Raw genomic sequence first — 19,606 nt, 5'->3', positions numbered from 1 at the left:
TCAGGTAGCACAATGTGTCACGAAACGGTAGGACGGCAGGAGAGAATTGATTCGCGTTGGTAAAGTAGCGATAATGTGTTGCATTTTGAGCGCCGAACGCACTGGTGCATTGATGACTATTTTCGCATGAAGGAAAAGCGGAAAACCGGACTTTATAATGCGTTGCTGCGATCCAATAATACCTCCCATTTTCAAGAGGTGATCAGCCTGCTCGTCGCCTCTTGGTGCCGTTTTGTACTGCGTTCCCGTTAGCTCTTCTTGCTTCGTCGCCGCTGACAGCCACCTCGTCGTCGTTCATCCACTCTCGACCGGCTCCGGGACTTCTGCGCCTAAACTGACCGGCTCCAACAGCAACCACTTCGTCTTCGCTGTCACTCGCCTCGATGTCCAACAACACGGGCATTCTGAATTCGACCTCGCGGATGGAGATGCCTTTGTCGGTGGTCAATGCCTTGATGGGTTCGATGGTCAAGACGTCGACCTCCTCATCTTCCTGATCGAGACGCCGCTTATGGAGCTCTTCGAGAGGCTGGATGTCGAATTCGTCTTCGCGCTCAATGTACTCGACGTTTTCTTCGACTTCGACAAAGTCGGGGGCGAGGGCGGACCAGCGTTGGGGCTGTGGGATGGACCAGAGCCAGATGCGACCCGAGTCTACACCGACAGCAGCGACAAAGGGACGTAGAGGGTGCCACTAAGATGGTCAGTAAGTAGTGCTGGGATTCGAGAAGAGGTTCATACCTCGACCACTGAAATCTCTTCCTTTGTGCCTTCGAGGATCTTGACCAGACTGCCCTGTCTACGTTCCCAGACATATATGTGGTGGTTCATCCAGGTGGAGGCTGTGACGTACTCGCCGGTTGGGCTGAAGGAAACGTGGTTCCACGAGAGTCTTTGCACGAGATCCTGAAACTTGTGCTCGACTTCAAATTGGAGAGTGTCAAAGTCTAGCTTTGGATCGCTGAAATCGGGCAGATGGAGCGTCCTCACAATCCTGTCGCTAGAATTTACTACCAGATCTCTCCCAGATGGGGTCAGACGAATGTAAACGATGATGTTGTTGGTGGCCCTGTATGAATACTGGACTTGGTGCGTCGTCGCATCGATGATGTTGAGCCAGCCCTTGTTTGTTCCTGCGATGATGTGTTCGCCCGACGGAGTGAAGAGAGTCATGGTGGTTGTCTGCTTTGCATCCTGGGCTGTCTGCTTTTCCGACGTGTTGTCGCGTTCGACCTGGGAGCGGCGTGGTGCAGAGGCGATGGTGTGCTTGACGGGTATCTCGGCGGACATGTCGACAATGACGGGCTGGTCTTCGAAGAGGGCAGCCACGAAGAGCATGCTGAGTACATGTTAGAGAGGGTGCATTGCACTGTACAGACACACACTGACTGGTTCTTCGGGTGCAGCTCTGCAATGAAGATGGCGGCTTCGAAGCGGACGGTACGCACGCGGGAGCCATCATTGAGGTCCCACAGGACGCACTTCCAGTCCTGGCCAGCACTGAGGAGGTAGCGGTCGTTGGTGGACCAGCTGAGCGACTGGACCTGGCGTGTGTGGCCGCGCAGCTTGCGGGCGACGCCGTTGGTCTCGATGTCGAAGACGACGACTATACCATCGTGCTAAGGGCCATCAGTCGCATGTTGCGTGCAGGAGGGCAGGGAAGGGCATACACGTCCCGAGGCGAGCAGGTCGCCGCGGTGGCTGAAGCGGATCGATGTCGAGTGCCCGCTGCCTGCACAGTGTCAGTCACAGTCGCAGCCATCACAGTCACCATCACAGGCATGGGTACAGTCACAGCAACAGGCACTCACGTAGGCGGCCGGTGATGACCTCGGGGCAGTCCTGGGCGAGGACAAAAGGGTCAACGAGCGACAAGTTCATGGTTGAGCACTGCGGGACGCGTGAATGGCAGCAAGGACATTTTCGCCGACGCGCTTGCTGTCCCTGCGCGCAGAGTGGAAGACGCGCGCAAATGCCCGACCAGGTTTCGAAGGTGAAGAGTCGCCGCATCGGGACTAGCGCAGGCTGTCTTGGCGACCGCCTCTTCTCTTCCGCGCCCTTTGAAGCTCGTTTCAGACGTTGAGCGCGCCTCCCTCTGCCACCACCGACCTCCCCCCATCTCCACCGGCCGCCCGTCTATCAGCGAGCGCGTCTTCCACCCCGCATCCCGTCTGCGCTCTGCCCGAGTGCTTTAATTGCGCGCGCTCGCCTCCGCCCTCGAGTCGCGACCGCTGCGAGCCCCCGACTCCCGTGCAGCCTCTGCCTGCGGGCCCTATTCTTCGACCACATCACCTAAAGCGCGCCCGGCGCATCGAGCCCATCGCCGGACGCGACGAGCACGCCACATAGCTACCGCAGCACACTTATCCAGCCGTTGAGCAGGCGCCCAGCGTGGCTACCGCTACTCTCTCACTCACTCGCCACATCCGCTAGGACAGCTTCCAGCGACTCTCTCACCCACAAAACTCTGCAGCGCCGCCACGATGCCGCCCGGTGCACCCGCAGTATCGAAATGTCCGCTCCGGACCATCAAGGAGATCCAGTTCGGGCTGCTCTCCCCCGAGGAGATCAAAGCCATGAGCGTCTGCCACATCCTATATCCCGAGACCATGGACGAGGTCAAGCAGCGTCCACGCGAGCAGGGCCTCAACGACCCGAGGCTTGGCACCATCGACCGCATGTACACGTGCCAGACGTGCAAGGAGGACATCCAGATCTGCCCCGGTCACTTTGGCCACATTGAGCTGCACACGCCCGTCTTTCACGTCGGTGAGTGCTCCCTCCATCATTTCACATGCAGCAGCGCGACTGACCATTGCAGGTTTCGTCGTCAAGATCAAGAAGATTCTCGAGACGGTGTGCCATACGTGTGGCCTGATCAAGGCTGACTACGTAAGTCTTCCAGGCGAAGACGAACACAGCAGAGCTTGGGGCGTCGTGTACTGACTGCAACCTCTAGAACCATCCAGACTGGGCTGCGGCCATCAGGAAAAAGGATGCGAAGAAGCGCTTTGACACCATCTGGCGCATGTCGCGGACGCGGACCGTGTGCGAGCAAGACTCGTCCGAGGAGGACCCTAAGAAGGCGCCTCGTATTCCCCACGGCGGTTGCGGTAGCGGACAGCCAGACACCATTCGCAAGGAAGGTCTTAAGCTGACCGGGAACTGGAAGGCCAAGAAGAAGGACGAGGACGACGGTCAGGGTGACAGGAAAGAAGTCCTCACTCCCCAGCATGCTCTCAACATTTTCAAGCTCTTGTCCGACAATACCCTCGCCTTGTTGGGTCTTAACGCCGACTACGCTCGCCCCGAGTGGATGGTTCTTACCGTTTTGCCTGTTCCCCCGCCTCCGGTGCGGCCTAGTATCTCCGTTGACGGTACCGGCCAGGGCATGCGCGGAGAAGACGATCTGACCTACAAGTTGGGTGACATCATCCGTGCAAACGCAAACGTGCAGCAGTGTATCACAGATGGCTCACCTCAGCACGTCTTGACTGAGTATGAAACACTGCTCCAATATCACGTTGCCACCTATATGGACAACGACGCCAATGGTGTACCACAGGCGATGCAGAAGTCTGGTCGTCCCTTGAAGACGATCCGTGGTCGCCTAAAGGGTAAGGAGGGCCGTCTACGTGGTAATTTGATGGGTAAGCGTGTCGACTTCTCCGCACGTACCGTCATCACCGGTGACCCCAACTTGTCTCTGGATCAGGTTGGTGTACCTCGTTCTATTGCACGAACCCTCACATACCCTGAAGTTGTCACCAAGTTCAACATCAGCAAGTTGACAGGTCTGGTACGCAACGGTCCCAATCAACATCCGGGTGCCAACTACGTCATCAAGGCCGACGGTGTTCGTCTCGACCTGAAACACAACAAGAACCTTGACGATCTGCGTCTGCAGTATGGCTGGAAGGTTGAGCGCCACATCGACGACGACGATGTTATCATCTTCAACCGTCAGCCCTCGCTGCACAAGGAGTCCATGATGGGTCATCGCGTCAAGGTCATGCCTTACTCCACATTCCGTCTGAATTTGTCTGTCACATCACCATACAACGCCGATTTCGACGGTGACGAGATGAATTTGCACGTGCCCCAGAGCGACGAAACTCGTGCTGAGATCCAGAACCTGTGCATGGTGCCTAAGCAGATTGTGTCTCCTCAAAAGAACGCACCTTTGATGGGTATTGTTCAGGATACTCTTCTGGGTGCCTACAAGATGACCCGTCGAGATAGTTTCATGCCTCTCGAGCAGGTCATGAACATCATGATGTGGGTACCAGATTGGGACGGTATCGTACCAGAGCCCGCTATCTTGAAGCCTCGACCTCTCTGGACTGGTAAGCAGATCATCAGCTTGGCCATCGCAAAGGAGGTCACCATCATCAGGTCTGAAGATGATTCAAAGCCTTCACCTTGGAACTGTCTGAAGGATCAGAGTCTGCTGATTCTGGGTGGTGAGCTCATCTACGGATCCATCACTAAGAAGATTGTCGGAGCTACGGCTGGTGGTGTCATCCACATCATTTTCAACGAGCTTGGTCCTCAGGATGCTGTTGGCTTCTTCAACGCCTGCCAGCGTATCGTCTGTCACTGGCTTTTGCACCATGGTTTCAGTTTCGGTGTCGGAGATACTATCCCCGATCCAAAGACTGCTGACAAGATTGCCGAGGAGATTGCAAAGGCGAAAGCAAAGGTCGATGTCATCACAAAGGAGGCTACTTCTGACAAGCTTGAGCCTCTGCCTGGTATGACCATTCGTGGTACCTTCGAGTCTAAGGTTCAAAAGTTCCTCAATGAGGGTCGTGAAGGCGGTGGTACTGCAGCTCAGAACAGTTTGAAAGATTTCAACAACGTTGTCCAGACCGTCATTTCTGGATCCAAGGGTTCTACTGTCAATATCTCCCAGATGGTTGCCCTTGTCGGACAACAAGCTGTGGAAGGTCAGCGTATTCCTTATGGTTTCAAATACCGCACCCTGCCGCATTTCACCAAGGACGATTATTCGCCAGAATCACGAGGTTTCGTCGAGAACTCCTATCTGCGTGGTCTTACACCGTCCGAGTTCTTCTTTCACGCCATGGCTGGTCGTGAGGGTCTTATCGACACAGCTGTCAAGACTGCTGAGACGGGATACATTCAGCGTCGTTTGGTCAAGGCACTTGAAGACGTCATGGTCAAGTACGATGGCACTGTTCGAAACTCGATGGGCGACATTGTCGAGTTCATCTACGGCGAGGACGGCTTGGACGGAGCTCATATTGAGAAGCAGAAGATTGACAGCATCACATCTTCTGAGGCCAAGTTTGAGAAGGTGTACAAGCTGGACGTCCTGACTACGGACAAGCCTCCCATCCCTTCCAGCCAGTTGGTAGTCGCTTCGGAGATCCAGGGTGATGTGAATGTGCAGCAATACCTCGATGAAGAATTCGAGGAAATTAAGAGGGACCGTGAGTACTTGCGCACAGTCATTGGCCAGGATGACAGCCAGCAATTCCAGCTGCCGCTCAACATTCAACGTATGATTGAATCTGCGCAAGCGAGGTTCAAGATCAAGGCCGACAATGTCAGCAATCTCGAACCTATCGAGGTGATTACACAAGTTCGAGCGCTTTTGGATCGGTTGGTCGTCATCCGTGGAGACGACGAGTTGTCCAAAGAGGCCCAGGCTAGTGCCACTTACCTGTTCAAGTGTCAGTTGCGCTCTCGTCTTGCCTTCAAGCGTCTTGTTGTCGAATCGCATTTGAACAAGAAGGCCCTGGCCTACATTTTGGGAGAACTGGAGGATCGCTTCCTCAAGGCAGCTGTGGCACCTGGTGAGATGGTTGGTGTCCTTGCCGCTCAGTCGATTGGTGAGCCGGCTACTCAGATGACACTGAACACCTTCCATTTCGCCGGTGTGTCGTCCAAGAACGTTACACTTGGTGTGCCCCGTCTGAAGGAGATTCTGAACATCGCTGCGAACATCAAGACCCCATCTATGCTTGTCCGACAACAGGACAACAACGGTACACAGCAGGACGCCAAGATTCTGCGAAGTCGTATTGAACTGACTACTCTGCGTTCTCTTACGCACTCCGTCGAGCTCTTCTACGATCCAGAGATCCAGTCCACGTCCATTGAAGCAGATGAGGATATGGTGGAATCCTACTTTATCATCCCAGAGGAAGACGAAGTCATCGAATCGCAATCCAAGTGGCTACTCCGTATCATTCTTGATCGTAAGAAGTTGCTCGACAAGAGTATCTCCATTGGTGAGGTTGCGGGCAGGATCAAGGAGGAGTTCAAGCCCAATCTTGCGGTCATCTTCAGCGACGAGAATGCCGACGAGCAGATCATGCGTGTCCGCTTCATCTGGGATGCCAATCTGCAGAAAGAGGATGAGGATAACGAGGAGCGAGATGAGCAATGGATGCGCAAGCTCGAGAAGCATTTGCTCGACGACGTCATCCTTCGTGGTGTCCGAGGTGTTGAGCGTGCTTTCATTCGAGAAGACAACATTGTTGTGGAGAACGACGATCGATCTCTTGTCCTTTCGAGGAACGACCCTCGCTGCAAGGAGTGGGTGCTCGACACCACAGGTACTGCTCTGGCAGACGTCCTCGCCATTGAGGGTGTTGACGCTACCAAGACCTACTCCAACTCTTTCATCGAAATTCTCGGGGTACTCGGCATTGAAGCTGCTCGCGCTGGTCTTCTCAAGGAGTTGGGTATGGTCTTGTCCTTTGACGGTTCCTACGTCAATCACCGTCACATGGCGTTGCTCGTCGACATCATGACGCAGCGTGGTATGCTCATGGCTATCACCCGTCACGGTATCAATAGGAACGACACTGGAGCACTCATGAGGTGTTCGTTCGAGGAGACTGTTGAGATTCTTCTTGAAGCTGCCGGTTTTGGTGAGCTTGACGATTGCCGCGGTGTCTCTGAGAACATTATGCTTGGTCAGCTCGCTCCAATGGGTACTGGAGAGTTTGATGTTGTCATGGACAGTGCCATGCTTCTCACTATGGTGGAAGACAACTCCAAGATGATGGGTGGCGCCGCTGCTGGTAACTACATGGATACTGGTGCGGCTACGCCTTACGACCTGGGCTCTCCCACTTATGAAGGCAACATGGGTATGGCTGGATTCGATGCCTCCTTCTCTCCTCTTGCTGCTGCTGGTACTGGCGACGATGGCGGCTTGACACAATACGGTGGCGGCTATGGCGATGGTGCCTTTAGCCCGTACGCTGGCGCCCGAAGCCCTGGCTACGCTCCGATGTCTCCTGGATTCTCAGGCACCAGCCCTGTCTCACCAGGATATTCTCCCACTTCGCCTGGATACTCGCCGACCTCACCAGGAGGCATCAGCAGCCCACGCTTTGGTGGTACGTCGCCTGGATATGCAGCTACCAGCCCACAGTACTCGCCTACATCACCGAGCTATTCACCGACGTCGCCTGGATACCACTCTCCCACGTCTCCATCATACTCTCCTACCTCACCCAGCTACTCGCCGACTTCCCCGTCATACTCTCCGACGTCGCCGAGTTACAGTCCTACTTCGCCCGCACACCGTGGAGCAACGTCACCTCATTACAGCCCGACGTCCCCAGCCTACAGCCCAACCTCGCCTCAGTACAGCCCCACAAGTCCGCAGTTTGGTGCGAACAGCGATAGGCGCTCGCCCGCTTCGCCAACATCCCCGGCTTACAGCCCGACGAGCCCGGTGTACTCTCCTACCAGCCCAGCTGGTAACCCGTCGTACTCTCCGACGTCACCCAAATACTCGCCTACATCTCCGGGCCCAGCTTCGGCGCCATACTCGGCCGCGAGCCCTAAGTGGAGTCCGGGTTACTCGCCTTCGTAAGTCCCCGCTGGTCATAGTTGTAGATTTCCCTTCGTATGGATCAGTCTCTAACAGGATGACAGATCTCCCAAGCAGTAAAGAACCACCGAAACACGTCAAGTGCAGAAGTGGGACTCTTTCATGTAAGCTCAGGTCCTTGCCTTTGCCGTGTACAAAAGTTGTCTTCGCTTCGTCGGATGGCTGACTTTGGTGACGTTCAGACTTCACTCAAAGTCTGCTTCTTCCCTTTCCATCTTGCCGGCTCCCCAGTCTCGTCAGCCCTCCGTACCTTTTGCTAGGCCCACGGGCGCGCTGCTCGACAAACGATCCCATAACCACCGCCGCCGGTCTTTTGTTTTCCACAACGATATCTACTTCGTCTAAATGTACAACACCCCAAAGCCTTGCTCGACGCACTCGGCACCCAAAAACCTTTTATCTGCATTACCTTTTTTTCTGAACACATTGCCCCCCAGATTGCTGTGGGATGCACGGCGGCGTTTTTTTCTTCCTGGTCTTTTTAAAGTGAGTGCTACGTACGTAATCTGATCCAGGCGTGGCTTTTTTTTTTTCTTCAAGCCAAAACTGCGAGGCGTTTGGGTTTGGGAGTTTTGTTTTTTCCTGTTTTTGCATGCATGAGACCTCGTTGGTGGGAGAGGTCTGTACGTTTCGTGCTACAAGAACTCTAGATGTGGGTTTGTCTGTTTTTTCGCCCGCCAAATTGCATTTGGGGCTGTTTTGCTGGTTGCTGCTCGGCTTAGATGGGGGGAGAAGGGAGCGTGAGGTTGAGTCTGGGGAGGGAGGGAGGGGGTGTGGGAAGAAGGCGAGGGAGGAGTAGTGCGATGCGAGAACGTAGATAATATGAAATTTGACGATATTTTGTCATGGGTTTTTGGTCTTTGTTTAGGGAAGGCGATGTTGTGATGTATTCACGCAAGACAACATGCGGAGATGAAGCACTTAAAGCTGATCTATCATACTCTATCGTACCCTCCTCTCAGTTGGTCGAAATACCAGGAATCAAGCATCTGCAACCCACTACGCTCAAACGATTCTACCTACCCTAAGGGCCACGGGCCGGTCCGACGATTTCACTGCCCTGTGGGTGATGCCCTGGGCGCTGTGTCACCCTTTGCTTCTTCGCCCGGTCTCACCATAGGGGCCCCCGGACGGTCCGACGGGTTTTTTGCGTAGGTCGTCTGAATGCCAGGCCAGTCCAACAATCCCACTGGCCTGTGGGTGATACCCTGGCGCTGTGTCACCCTTTGCTTCTTCGCATTCACACGTTTGACGGTCCGAGGGGGCCTATAGGGCTCCCGGGCGGTCTGACGGGTGTCTTCATCATATAGGGCTCCCGGGCGGTCTGACAGGATTCATCATAAGGCCCCCAGACGGTCCGACGGGTTCCATCATAAGGCTCCTAGACAGTCTAACAGGTTTACTATAGGGCTCCCGGACGGTCTGACGAATTTTACTATAGGATCCCCAGACGGTCCGACAGGTTTTTTGCGTAGTCTGAATGCTAGACGTGATGCAGAGTATATTAACAATTGGGGGGGGGAAGTCCAAGTCACGCGCGATCGGGTAGGTAGATCTTTTACGTGTCCGCCATCTCAGCAAACCATACCTAACTAAACTAAACTAAGCTACAAGATCCAAAGTTGGGCGTACACCACCCTCACCAACAACGAACAGATTGTCAGAAAATCCCGCACGTAATGGAGATTCTCCGCACTAACAATTTCGAAATCCGAGATATGAGTTTTTCAAACTGACGATCCTTCATCAAAAATCAACAACAACAGTTGTCTCATCCGAAATAGTATAGTGGCTAGTATACCCCGCTCTCACCAGGAATGATAGTGCCGGGGAGACCGGGGTTCAATTCCCCGTTTCGGAACAATTTTTGTTTTGCCCTTTTGTCGAAATGGATTTGTTTTCACCTTTTTGTCGGATGGGTCTTTCCTGCCGTGTTTTTGGAGGGGGGTGGTCTGATGTGTTATTTTTGGAGGGGAGGGATTATGTGCGCCTCGCCTTGTCTTGCGTGTGTTTTTTAGGTGTGGAATGGACGAATGAAACGGATAGACCGGCATAAAGACAGAAGCGCCAATGTATGACTTGAGACTATCAAGGCTTTCACTGTCTTACTTCTCCATTCCATAGCTTTCCACTATTAAACGTGTGGAAAATAACTTCTCAACTCGGGGAGATGAACACTGTGTAGAGTATATAATCACACTTTCATATCAACCTCGTTGCGAGGTCTCAATGTGGTGTGGCGGTAGGTACACCTCGCGCAAACTCAAGCTCAAGTAACGTTTTCCCTCCTCATCTCCATCAATCAACCACCACAGGCATGGTAAAAATACAATTCCTCTCTGATCTTCATCTGCAGGCTCCAGCAGCGTACGATGTCTTTGAAATTACTCCAACAGCAGAGTACCTCGCGCTGCTCGGGGACATTGGCTACACCAAGGACGTCGGTTTGATCGAATTCCTTGGAAAACACCTGGCTAAATTCAAAATCATCTTCTATGTGCTCGGCAACCATGAGCCATACCACTCGTCTTATGCGGCTAGCAAGCAACATCTTCTCACGCTCCAGGCTGAAACCGAACAACAAGCAAGTGGGAAGTTCGTCCTCCTTGACCAAACGCGGTACGATATCTCGCCAACGGTGTCTATTCTCGGCTGCACGCTCTTCTCCAACATCACAGCTGCTCAGCAAGACTCTGTCAATTTCGGGCTCAATGATTTCTACCACATCGAGAATTGGACCGTGGAGGAGCATGTGCAGGAGCACGAATCCGAGCTCCGTTGGCTCAATGCGGAAATTCAGAAGCTCATGGAAGCATCGCACCGCAAGATCATCGTCATGTCACACTACTCTCCGACCGATGATGCTCGTGCTATCGATCCCAAACACAAGAGCAGTACTATTTCTTCTGGCTTCATGACTGATCTGTCCCAGGAGATTTGCTTCTCCTCGGAACGTGTGGCGGTGTGGGCGTTCGGACACACGCATTTCAACTGTGATTTTGAACACGAAACGCATCAGACCAGACTCGTTACGAATCAGCGTGGTTACTACTTCGCGCAATCGAATGGCTTCGATCCGGGGAAGATGGTTGAGCTTTGAAGAGGCTCAGACCTGAAGAAGGTGAGAGATGGAAGATGGGGAAATGAATGAGAGAGGTGGTAGGGCGCCCTTTGGAAGAAGCCATGCTTCCCTTGGTTCTCCCCGGCTCCATGTTTCACGCATATCGGCCCACCATTCGGGGGGCACAAGTCGATGAAGCGGTTAGATAACCAGCAGCTCGTCGAACAAAGACCTCCCAGCTTTTCAGTTGAGTGAAGGCGTCATCTCGCCACTTCTGGTAGATCCATGGACCTCCACTAACTACTATACCGGAATAACCAAGATACCACAAGGACAATTTATCCAAAGGCAAAATGAAGAAAGATGAATAGCAAAAAACATATATTCCATAAACACACTCCAACACCATCGTGCCATGCTTCCAAAACACCCGAACCCCATAAACAGACCATACCTCCACCCCCCCTCTGGCCTCTCACCTACCAAACACGCCCACGCCCTGCGACGCGCAATCGACTCCGTCCTACAGCACGACTTTCCTCGCGTCGCGGGGGTGGCTTTCGGTGGGGCAGTAGGGGCACTTGAAGCGGGTGTTCTTGGAGACCTTCTCGAGGGACTCCTGTGCGATGACGTGGGCGCAGGGGAGCATCATGGGGGGGTTTGCGTCTGTGGACTGCTCCTTGCTGACGGGGCAGACGAAGATGGAGTGGAAGTGGTAGGCGGAGGGGAGGGGAATTTCAACCTAGCGGGAGTTAGTATTTTTATGTTTTCAGGATTGTAAGATGCAAACGTACAGGCAACTCATTCTGCGTGGTCCATTCCGTGCGCTTCTCCTTCATGATGGTTTGCAGTTTGAGCAGGTAGGGGAGGGCGATTGCGCCAGCTGTTGCGGCGATGAAGAGCGGCGAGTCTGCGCTCAGGCCGAGGAGGGAGCAGAACTCCCGATTGAACGAGTGGGCTACTTCTTCCCAGGCGGAGTCGTTGTAGAAGTATCGGCGATACGGCGAGTCCTCGACGTTCTGCCAGTAGGCCATGGCGCCCATGAGCTGCTGGACTTCACGCGCATATCGCGGGTGGAATTTGCTGAACTCGCGCCGTGCGTAGTCCCATGCGTGGAGAGGTCCGTTGGGGCTGTCGTCCATTGCGTCGTCGTCTTGCACGTTGTCGATGAAGTGGCATACGAATTGCAGGCGGCAGAGCTCAAACTCTAGATTGCTTCCTCGCGCTTCGAGGAGATGACTCCTATCCCGTGCCCACTGTATGGCTGGCTGCAGGTTCCTCTTGTCTCGCAGTTGGTGGAGAATGTGGTACATTTCGGCAAACTGCTGCTGTAGCTTCTCCGAATCGAATGTTCCCTCGGCGAAATCCTTCTCCCACGACTCCTTCATGTGTGGGTTGGGGACGTTGGGTGTTGGCTCGGGATGTGGTGGGCGACGGTTTGCTTCTTCGATGAAGGTGGTGGCCACGCTGAACTGGCCTTCGCGGAGGAGGTGCATGGCGATGGCGCGGTTTATGAGCGAGGGGTGCGAGGAGAGGGCGTCGTTTTCAGCAGAAGGGAGGGGTTTGTCTTTGAATTTCTGGCGGCATCCGTCAATACCCTGTTTGGCATGGCGGGTGAATGGCGCGGCATACCTTGTCTAGGGCTTTCCCGTACTTGTTCAGGCCCGAGTAGATTGGCTTGAGGTCCTTCTGCGCCGCGTCCATGGTCTTCTTGAAGGGGTCCTGGAGCTTTGCCAGGACGAGAGGCGCCTTCTGGGGATCTGGATTGGCGGTGGTCAGTATGCTTTGGTGTGTACATCGTGAGTACCTTACCAGCCGCGATCCGTTCCCGGGCTGCAGTGAGCATATCAATAGCCTTCTGCACATCGCTGATGCTGGTCGAGAGGTTCGCGCTGCGCTCAAAGAGGTCCATCTGCTCGCGGAGGTCGTCCATGGCTGCGGGCGGGGTCGCTATGGCGGAGTGATGGCGGCGGTGGTGGTGGTAGTGGTAGTAGAGCTGAAGTCGGGGCGTGCAGTGGCAGTGGAATAGCTATAGTCTGGCCAGCAGACGACACAGCGCATGTCCATGGCCGTCGTGTTGGTGCGACGGGTACATGTCGAGCTTGGGTGGATCCGCCGATACGCTGCAGGGCTGGCCGCGGACATGACGTGGGGAAGGACGCGCCGCCGAGGCCTGCACCTGAGCTCCTTCACCACCGAAGCCAGACGTCGCCTGCTGGAAATATGCACGGCCTGCACAAAACACGCCCTCCCGTCACGCCGCCGCCCTCTGCCCGCTGGGACGCGCGTGGACGCTGGAGACGCTTGTAGCCGGCATGCAGCACTGAACATCTCCTAGCACGGCGACACAGGCACACAGGCACACGGCTACACGGCAGCAGCCATGTCCTACACGCCCACCATGTCCCTGTCGCGGGCGAACACCGGTAGACAGCCAGCGTCCCTCACGCGTAACGGCACCGCCCAGTCGCGTCCGCTGCCACCGACGAGGACGGCGACGGCGACGACCATGACACCCGACTCGGCCGCCATGCCACACGAGTCTATCAGGTCAACCGATTCCACCGCCAAGCTGCCCACCCCGCCCACCGGCCACCAGCGCTTCGTCCTGACCGACTCGGTCGCAGCCCGCTATCTCGAAGACGATGCACACGCCACCGTCCTCGCCCGCCGCCAACGCATCGAGGGATATGAGATCTACCTGGTCGAGCAGTGGGCCTGCTCCCGCACCCACCCGACCTTCCTCATCACCACCTACACGGGCAACCCCGAGGACGTCGTCTATGCGTCCGTCATCAGCGTGCCTGCGGACGAGGCGGAATGGTCGGACCAGATGCGCCTCTACTTCAAGTCGCTGACCGAGCACCATGCCCGGAGAAAGGACTCGGCGTACGGTACCCTGATGATCACAAACCTCGGCAGCTTCCCCTCATCGCTGACCGTCATCCCCATCCCTGGCGGCGATCTAAAGATGTACCGCGACCTGTTCTTCGTAAATGAAAACCTGAAGAGACTGGGCTGCTCAGGCCGTCTGGGCATCAAGCTTGCGCCGCCTAGTGGTGCGACCGAAGCAAAGTTCCACCAGCTGTACCGCACCAGTGAGAAGATCCCTCTTAATGGCTCCGTCATCGAGCTCGTGAAGCTGTGCCAGGTTGCGCTGGTCTTGTTCGGAAAGTTGAAACCAGAGTACGTAGACGGACTGCTCTGCGACGTCACCGAAAAGGCAATCAACGACTGGTGGATCGAGTTTGGCGCAGAGTACTACACCGTAGAGCCGCACGATGGCATTCTCGGCCCTACCACAACCGCCGCACTGTTGGGCATGTTGATGGGCGCTCGAAACCGACTCAGCGCGTGCAATGCGCCAGTCGCCAAAGATGTCTTCGACGTTGAGCACACCAAACGGGGCATCGCATATTTTCAGAAGACGCAAAGATTACCGAGGACTCGCCGCCTGGACAGACAGACACTAGACAAACTGCGCAGGGCGACTGCCAAGGCAGCAAGCAAGGAGGGCTGGGCGGTTCCCCGAGCTTTCAAGTCTACCGTGGCAGAACTTGGCGGCAAAGGAGGTGAAATGGTCATGGGCATGGTGGGGGCTGGAGAAAGAGAGGGCATTGCTGAAGTCGAGACTGTCGACATTGATCGGTTCGTTGAGCTCGTAAGAGGAGATTCGGCAAAGTGGCTATGGCATGGCAAGCCTCGAAAGTCCACCTCAGGGGACATGTTCAGTCGATTGCCAGGCGAGGAGCGAGACGCTTCGGCAGATGGGAGGGACCACGGCAAGAACCAGCTCAAAAGGGAAACGACGCTTGAACAGCAAAAACCTACAAAGCGCGAAGACACCACGGACGATCACAAGAAGTCTGATCTCTTCACTCCCGAAAGTCTAGGCATAGAGAAGGAGAGGGACCCGTATTCCAAGCGTGCGGCTATCAAGGCGAAACTGGAGTCTGGCAGCGGATTCCACCGTATCAAAGATGCTGTCGGTCTTCGTAGTCATCAGAGCAAACCTTCGAAAGACGACAACGCGCGTCACGGTCTGCATCAGATGAAAAGCGGTCTCAAGTCGCCTCCGTCTGGAGACACGAATGGTGTGTACACGTCCTTTGACAACGACGAGAAAACATTGCACCATCAATTGAGCAATCTCTCGTCTCTGGCCTCTCCGCAAGGCGCCGAAAATGATGCCGACCCCTCCTTTGCAAAGATCCTTACCCAAACTCCACGAGGCTCTGGAAGTAGTCTTGCGATAAACATCACACAGCCTGATGTGGATAACGATCAAGAATTAGCAGCGCACAGGCCATCTGTTGCTGAGTCCGATGTATCGACACGACCACCTACAGTGGATGACTCCATCGCCGGCTCCATTTACCATGGAATCGACTTGAATGACAAACTCCCTACCGACCAGGCACACGAGGTCCCTCCACTCCTGCGCCGCACCCTGTCCGTTGACCAAATCGATTCGCACAATTCATCACCACGCAACGACGACTGGTGGCCACGGCACCTCTCCTTCAGCATAGCCGAAGAGAGTGTGCTGAAATGGACAGGTATTGCTGTTGATGAAGAAGCGATCGACGACGCGATTGATGATGCAGACACATCGAATATAGGACTAGTAGCCCGGCTCGCAACGCAAAACCTGCAGTCTGAACAACTAAAGCGTCTGCATCATCGCATAGCTCTCCTCTCCGCCACAGACACGCGATCCGTAGACTCACGCCTCTCAGAAATCGAAGACTTGGAAGCGTCGGCCGACGCTGACATTGAAACGCTCGACTCGATATATTATCCGCGCCTGGACACGTATCACGATCTCCGCGAAGACACGCACGCCATCATCTCCAACAACCGCTCGCAGCTCACGGCGAAGTTGAGGGAATTGGGCAATGTGGGCGACAAGCTGGAGTACGAGGTCAGTGCGCTGAGAGGCAAGGTGGAGGATGTTGAGGATGTCTTGGGCGAGTTTGAAAGGCAGGTTGAGTTTGTCGAGGGGAGGGTTGCGGAGCTGGAGAGGGTGTTTGGGCAGAGGCAGGGGTGGTGGCATTGGGTTGTTCGCGCGGTGACGGGGAGTGGGAGGCCGTCTGAGTGATGGTTAGGCGTTTTGCATAGGCGGGTGGGGGTGTTTTTTTGGGAGTGAAAACGTTGGAAGCTAGGTGGGTTGGATATAATAACTTTTGGCGCATAGTTGGATACCCGTGTTGCATGTTACATGTTTATAGAAATGTACTATTTTATCAGAATTAGTTGAGTTGGGTTTCTACAAAAAAGATCTAGGTTACTCGACTACCTTTCGCCTCAACACTCATCTGGACATGCATTACGCAGCCATAACCCAAACACGACTAAGTAACCCCTCATCCGCCGCCCCGAGTTCTTTGTAAGACAGAATTAGGCCTGCGGGACCAAGTGCCGGTAACCCCACTTGCATGCTTCGGCAGATGATGTAGCTCCGCATAGCTCCACAGCCAACAGCTTCCACCGCATAGCTCCACCGCATCGGGGAATACATATAAGACCATGCTAATCCGTTCTTTTTTTTCGCTATTGAAACCCACTCGCCTCGACGTCCGAGATAGAAAAGAAAAGAAAAGAATAGCATAATGGCGTTCGAAGAAATGCAAGAAAAGCTCACTCCCTCTGTACGCCCCCCTTAAACCCATCCACCTACCCAGACCCCCCCGTTCTAACCCAAGTAGAACACCAGCCGCGAAACCTCCCCCAACCGCGGCTCCTCCGTCCCCCAACAAACCGCAATCCCCAAGCCCTGCCGTCCCCTCCGCGCCTGGCAATCCGCCCAGCACATCGACCGCCCCGCGCAAATCCAGCTCACAAAGCTCGTCCACATGCGCTACCAGCACCCCAACCTGGCGCAAATCACCACTTTCCTGCGCGACTTCGGCATGAGCGTCGCGGCTAGGCAGGACGGGAAAGTCTGGTTCGCGGGCTACGGGGAGGATCGGTATGTGTACTATGCGCAGGCGGGGGAGAAGAAGTTCCTCGGTGGGTGCTTTGAAGTGGCTAGTTATGCGGAGTTGGAGAAGGCGAGTCGTGTTGGTGAGGGGGCGGCGATAGTTGATTTAGCGGAGACGGGGGCGCCGGGGGGTGGGCATATGGTTACGCTGCACGACCCTGAGGGGTTCCCGATAAATTTGCTGTACGGGCAGACGAAGAAAGACGCTGGGCCTTTTCCGGAGATTCTCACCACGAACTATGAGAGTAGTAAGCCGCGAGTAGCGCGCTTCCAGCGCTTCTCCCCCGGCCCCGCGGCCGTGCATAAACTAGGGCACTACGGGCTCTGCGTGCTGGACTTCGACGTGCAGATGAACTGGTACACGCGCACCTTCAACCTCGCGCCCACGGACTTCCTCTACACCTCCACCCCCACCGGCGCAAAGAAAGACGTAGCGATATTCGCACACATCGACCTCGGCCCCACACACACCGATCACCACACCATCTTCCTCTCGTCCAATAAAACGAAACACGTTCATCACTGCTCGTTTGAAGTTCATGACTTCGATACGCAGGCCCTGGGGCATGAGTGGTTGGCGAAAAAGGGGTATGAGAGTGTGTGGGGTGTGGGACGGCATGTGTTGGGCAGTCAGATCTTTGATTATTGGTGGGATACGACGGGGAATATGATTGAGCATTATGCGGATGGGGATTTGGTTAGTGAGGAGACGATGGTGGGGTGGGGGGAGGCGGGGGATGAGAGTTTGGCGGTTTGGGGGCCCGAGGTGCCGGCGTGGTTTTTGGAGTAGGGGGGGAGGGGGGGGGGTGTAAGATATTGGACTCGTTGGGGTTTAGGACGGAGGGTTGTGGGGATGGAATGTGCGCTGGGGCTGAGGTGTTAGATTGTATTGGACGTACAGATTTGATGTAGTGCTTTTTTTTTTATACTTTTCGAAGCGGGGCTTGTATTCTGGATTCGATGGTACAGTACATACACCGCTCGAAACAATAATGTATAGGGACACGGAAAAACAAGCAGACTGAGGAGAAGGCGTGCAAGATGAGGAGGAACTCCTCGTTAATGAGATCCTACCTGAGAACTACTTCCAAGGGATAGAAGATGTCAACGAACTGAGGTATAATGCAAAGGGCTCTGTAGTTACTAATAGAATAAAGCGCATGAAATAAGATACTAAACATGTTGAAATATATTCACAGAACTGCCGATTTGTTTTCCAATCACGTCTGCCACCAAATTCGTATAACGCCCTAGATCTAGAGAACCGACTAATGGGCTACTACCCAAGTTATGTTATAACAGAGTACTATAAAAAGTACTGTACCAGTGCTACTCCAACAAGGCCTTGAGTTATCTAAGCCAACCGGCAGGATCCTGCAAGCTTCTAAGAACCACTGCGCCAATAACAAGTCAGGGGGGCAAAGTTTGGCATATCCGGTGTCAGCAGCTTACATCATCGCTCACCGGTCAACTTCTCTGCTGAGCATATCTGACTCGGCCTCCCCCTAATGTCCCCGCCCGTACGTCATCCTCCACTAGGCAGCCTCTGCCTGGCTGGAGGCCTAACTTCTTCCAAACCGTCACCATTTACATCACTTTTACATTCACACCTCAGCCAAGGTTAATCACTCTACCAACACCATGACAAATACGCCAATCTCAGCAGAAACCATGTTCGAAATGTGTACCGCCGGCGATTTCGAATCTATTCGAGAGTTACTCCAAAACCCAGCTTATATCGCCAAAGCCATTGAGACCGAGGAACGTGCTGTAGATGAGAATAGTCAACACACACTTCCCTTACTTAACCTTTCCGTGATGTTCAACAAAGCTGCTGCGGCCGGTTCTGCCGAAATAGTTGAGTATCTACTCTCCTTTGCAAACGCCCAGGGCATTCCGTACGAAGCCCTCATCCACCGCCTGAGTGTCTTCCCCGCTATCTCTAGCAGGAACAGTGTTGCCGTATTCGAGAAGTTCGTTGCTGTAAAGCCTGATACCGTTGACATGTATATGAGTCACAATGGCACCCCACTCAGCCTAGCAATCGGGAGGAACCGGTACTCACCTCGGAGTATCAGCGAACGCGCATCCTTCGTACGATTCCTACTAGAGAACGGAGCGAACCCAGATCGAATACCCAGCCCGTACTATTGTGGTTCTCGTCTCTATCTTGAAGATGCGGCTCGTCAGTCATCATTAGAAGTCATCGAGCTTTTTCTACAGCACGGCGCGCAGCTTGAGCAATCTCGCGCCATGCATGGGGCAGCGGAGCGAGGCAGAATCGACGTCATGGATCTGCTTCTAAAACGTGGAGCTGATGTTAATGAGCAACTCGGGGAAACCGATCCTATGTACTCGTCAAATTGGAGAACGAAGGTGAAAAAGAAGGAGAGTATCCTGAGCGATGTTTCGGATGATCGTACACCGAAGTGGACCCATGAGACACCCTTGCATTTCAGTGTACTGTATCGCAAAGTTGAGGCTACGGCTTGGCTTGTAGAGCACGGGGCGGATCCAGGGATTACCGACTCGAAAGGATGGAGCGCAAGAAGTATGGCGATCAAGATGGGGGATGTAGGTATACTTGAAGCTCTTGGGATTCCTGCGGAGATGACAGAATGATGCATACGAAATCACCAGGGCCAGAGTCGCTGATGCCGTCCTTCCATGGGTTGCATTCACG

At 54.4% G+C, this 19,606-nt stretch overlaps 7 protein-coding genes and 1 non-coding gene across 8 annotated transcripts; 6 read left to right on the top strand and 2 right to left on the bottom strand.

The window, feature by feature from the left end:
• Positions 1 to 17: 17 nt before the first annotated feature.
• On the bottom strand, positions 18 to 1,947 carry P153DRAFT_367957 (WD40 repeat-like protein). Its single transcript, XM_033668395.1, has 5 exons — positions 1,812 to 1,947; positions 1,671 to 1,732; positions 1,390 to 1,619; positions 742 to 1,339; positions 18 to 694 (listed from the first exon to the last, which is right to left on the bottom strand). Exons 1-5 carry the CDS (start codon positions 1,879 to 1,881, stop codon positions 203 to 205), a joined length of 1,452 nt encoding a protein of 483 aa, XP_033522447.1. The 5' UTR covers positions 1,882 to 1,947; the 3' UTR covers positions 18 to 202.
• A 154-nt stretch (positions 1,948 to 2,101) lies between these two features.
• P153DRAFT_343179 (beta and beta-prime subunits of DNA dependent RNA-polymerase) lies at positions 2,102 to 8,381 on the top strand. Its single transcript, XM_033665995.1, has 4 exons — positions 2,102 to 2,769; positions 2,822 to 2,892; positions 2,960 to 7,857; positions 7,924 to 8,381. Exons 1-4 carry the CDS (start codon positions 2,484 to 2,486, stop codon positions 7,937 to 7,939), a joined length of 5,271 nt encoding a protein of 1,756 aa, XP_033522446.1. The 5' UTR covers positions 2,102 to 2,483; the 3' UTR covers positions 7,940 to 8,381.
• Positions 8,382 to 9,653: 1,272 nt separating this feature from the next.
• On the top strand, positions 9,654 to 9,740 carry P153DRAFT_t82. The gene has a single exon. It is a non-coding gene; the product is annotated as a tRNA-Glu (tRNA).
• A 226-nt stretch (positions 9,741 to 9,966) lies between these two features.
• On the top strand, positions 9,967 to 11,221 carry P153DRAFT_47495 (ser/Thr protein phosphatase superfamily). Its single transcript, XM_033673220.1, has one exon. The coding sequence runs from the start codon at positions 10,197 to 10,199 to the stop codon at positions 10,977 to 10,979; it is 783 nt and encodes a 260-aa protein (XP_033522445.1). The 5' UTR covers positions 9,967 to 10,196; the 3' UTR covers positions 10,980 to 11,221.
• A 242-nt stretch (positions 11,222 to 11,463) lies between these two features.
• On the bottom strand, positions 11,464 to 12,873 carry P153DRAFT_294536 (uncharacterized protein; the record flags this gene model as incomplete). The annotated part of the gene is made up of 4 exons (XM_033663962.1): positions 11,464 to 11,682; positions 11,735 to 12,517; positions 12,573 to 12,700; positions 12,753 to 12,873. The coding sequence occupies 4 exons, from the start codon at positions 12,871 to 12,873 to the stop codon at positions 11,464 to 11,466; spliced, it is 1,251 nt and encodes a 416-aa protein (XP_033522444.1).
• Positions 12,874 to 13,470: 597 nt separating this feature from the next.
• On the top strand, positions 13,471 to 16,041 carry P153DRAFT_376947 (uncharacterized protein; the record flags this gene model as incomplete). Its single annotated transcript, XM_033669707.1, has 1 exon — positions 13,471 to 16,041. One exon carries the CDS (start codon positions 13,471 to 13,473, stop codon positions 16,039 to 16,041), a length of 2,571 nt encoding a protein of 856 aa, XP_033522443.1.
• Positions 16,042 to 16,291: 250 nt separating this feature from the next.
• On the top strand, positions 16,292 to 17,713 carry P153DRAFT_343168 (Glyoxalase/Bleomycin resistance protein/Dihydroxybiphenyl dioxygenase; the record flags this gene model as incomplete). Its single annotated transcript, XM_033665994.1, has 2 exons — positions 16,292 to 16,591; positions 16,649 to 17,713. Exons 1-2 carry the CDS (start codon positions 16,553 to 16,555, stop codon positions 17,711 to 17,713), a joined length of 1,104 nt encoding a protein of 367 aa, XP_033522442.1. The 5' UTR covers positions 16,292 to 16,552.
• Positions 17,714 to 18,927: 1,214 nt separating this feature from the next.
• On the top strand, positions 18,928 to 19,209 carry P153DRAFT_264705 (uncharacterized protein; the record flags this gene model as incomplete). The annotated part of the gene is made up of 1 exon (XM_033662857.1): positions 18,928 to 19,209. A coding segment is annotated over one exon (282 nt), but the record flags the coding sequence as incomplete, so codon positions are not given.
• Positions 19,210 to 19,606: the final 397 nt, after the last annotated feature.

This window comes from Dothidotthia symphoricarpi, assembly GCF_010015815.1.
Source record: "Dothidotthia symphoricarpi CBS 119687 unplaced genomic scaffold P153scaffold_13, whole genome shotgun sequence".
Lineage (NCBI taxonomy): Eukaryota > Fungi > Ascomycota > Dothideomycetes > Pleosporales > Dothidotthiaceae > Dothidotthia > Dothidotthia symphoricarpi.
This window is presented reverse-complemented; position numbering and strand designations above follow the sequence as displayed.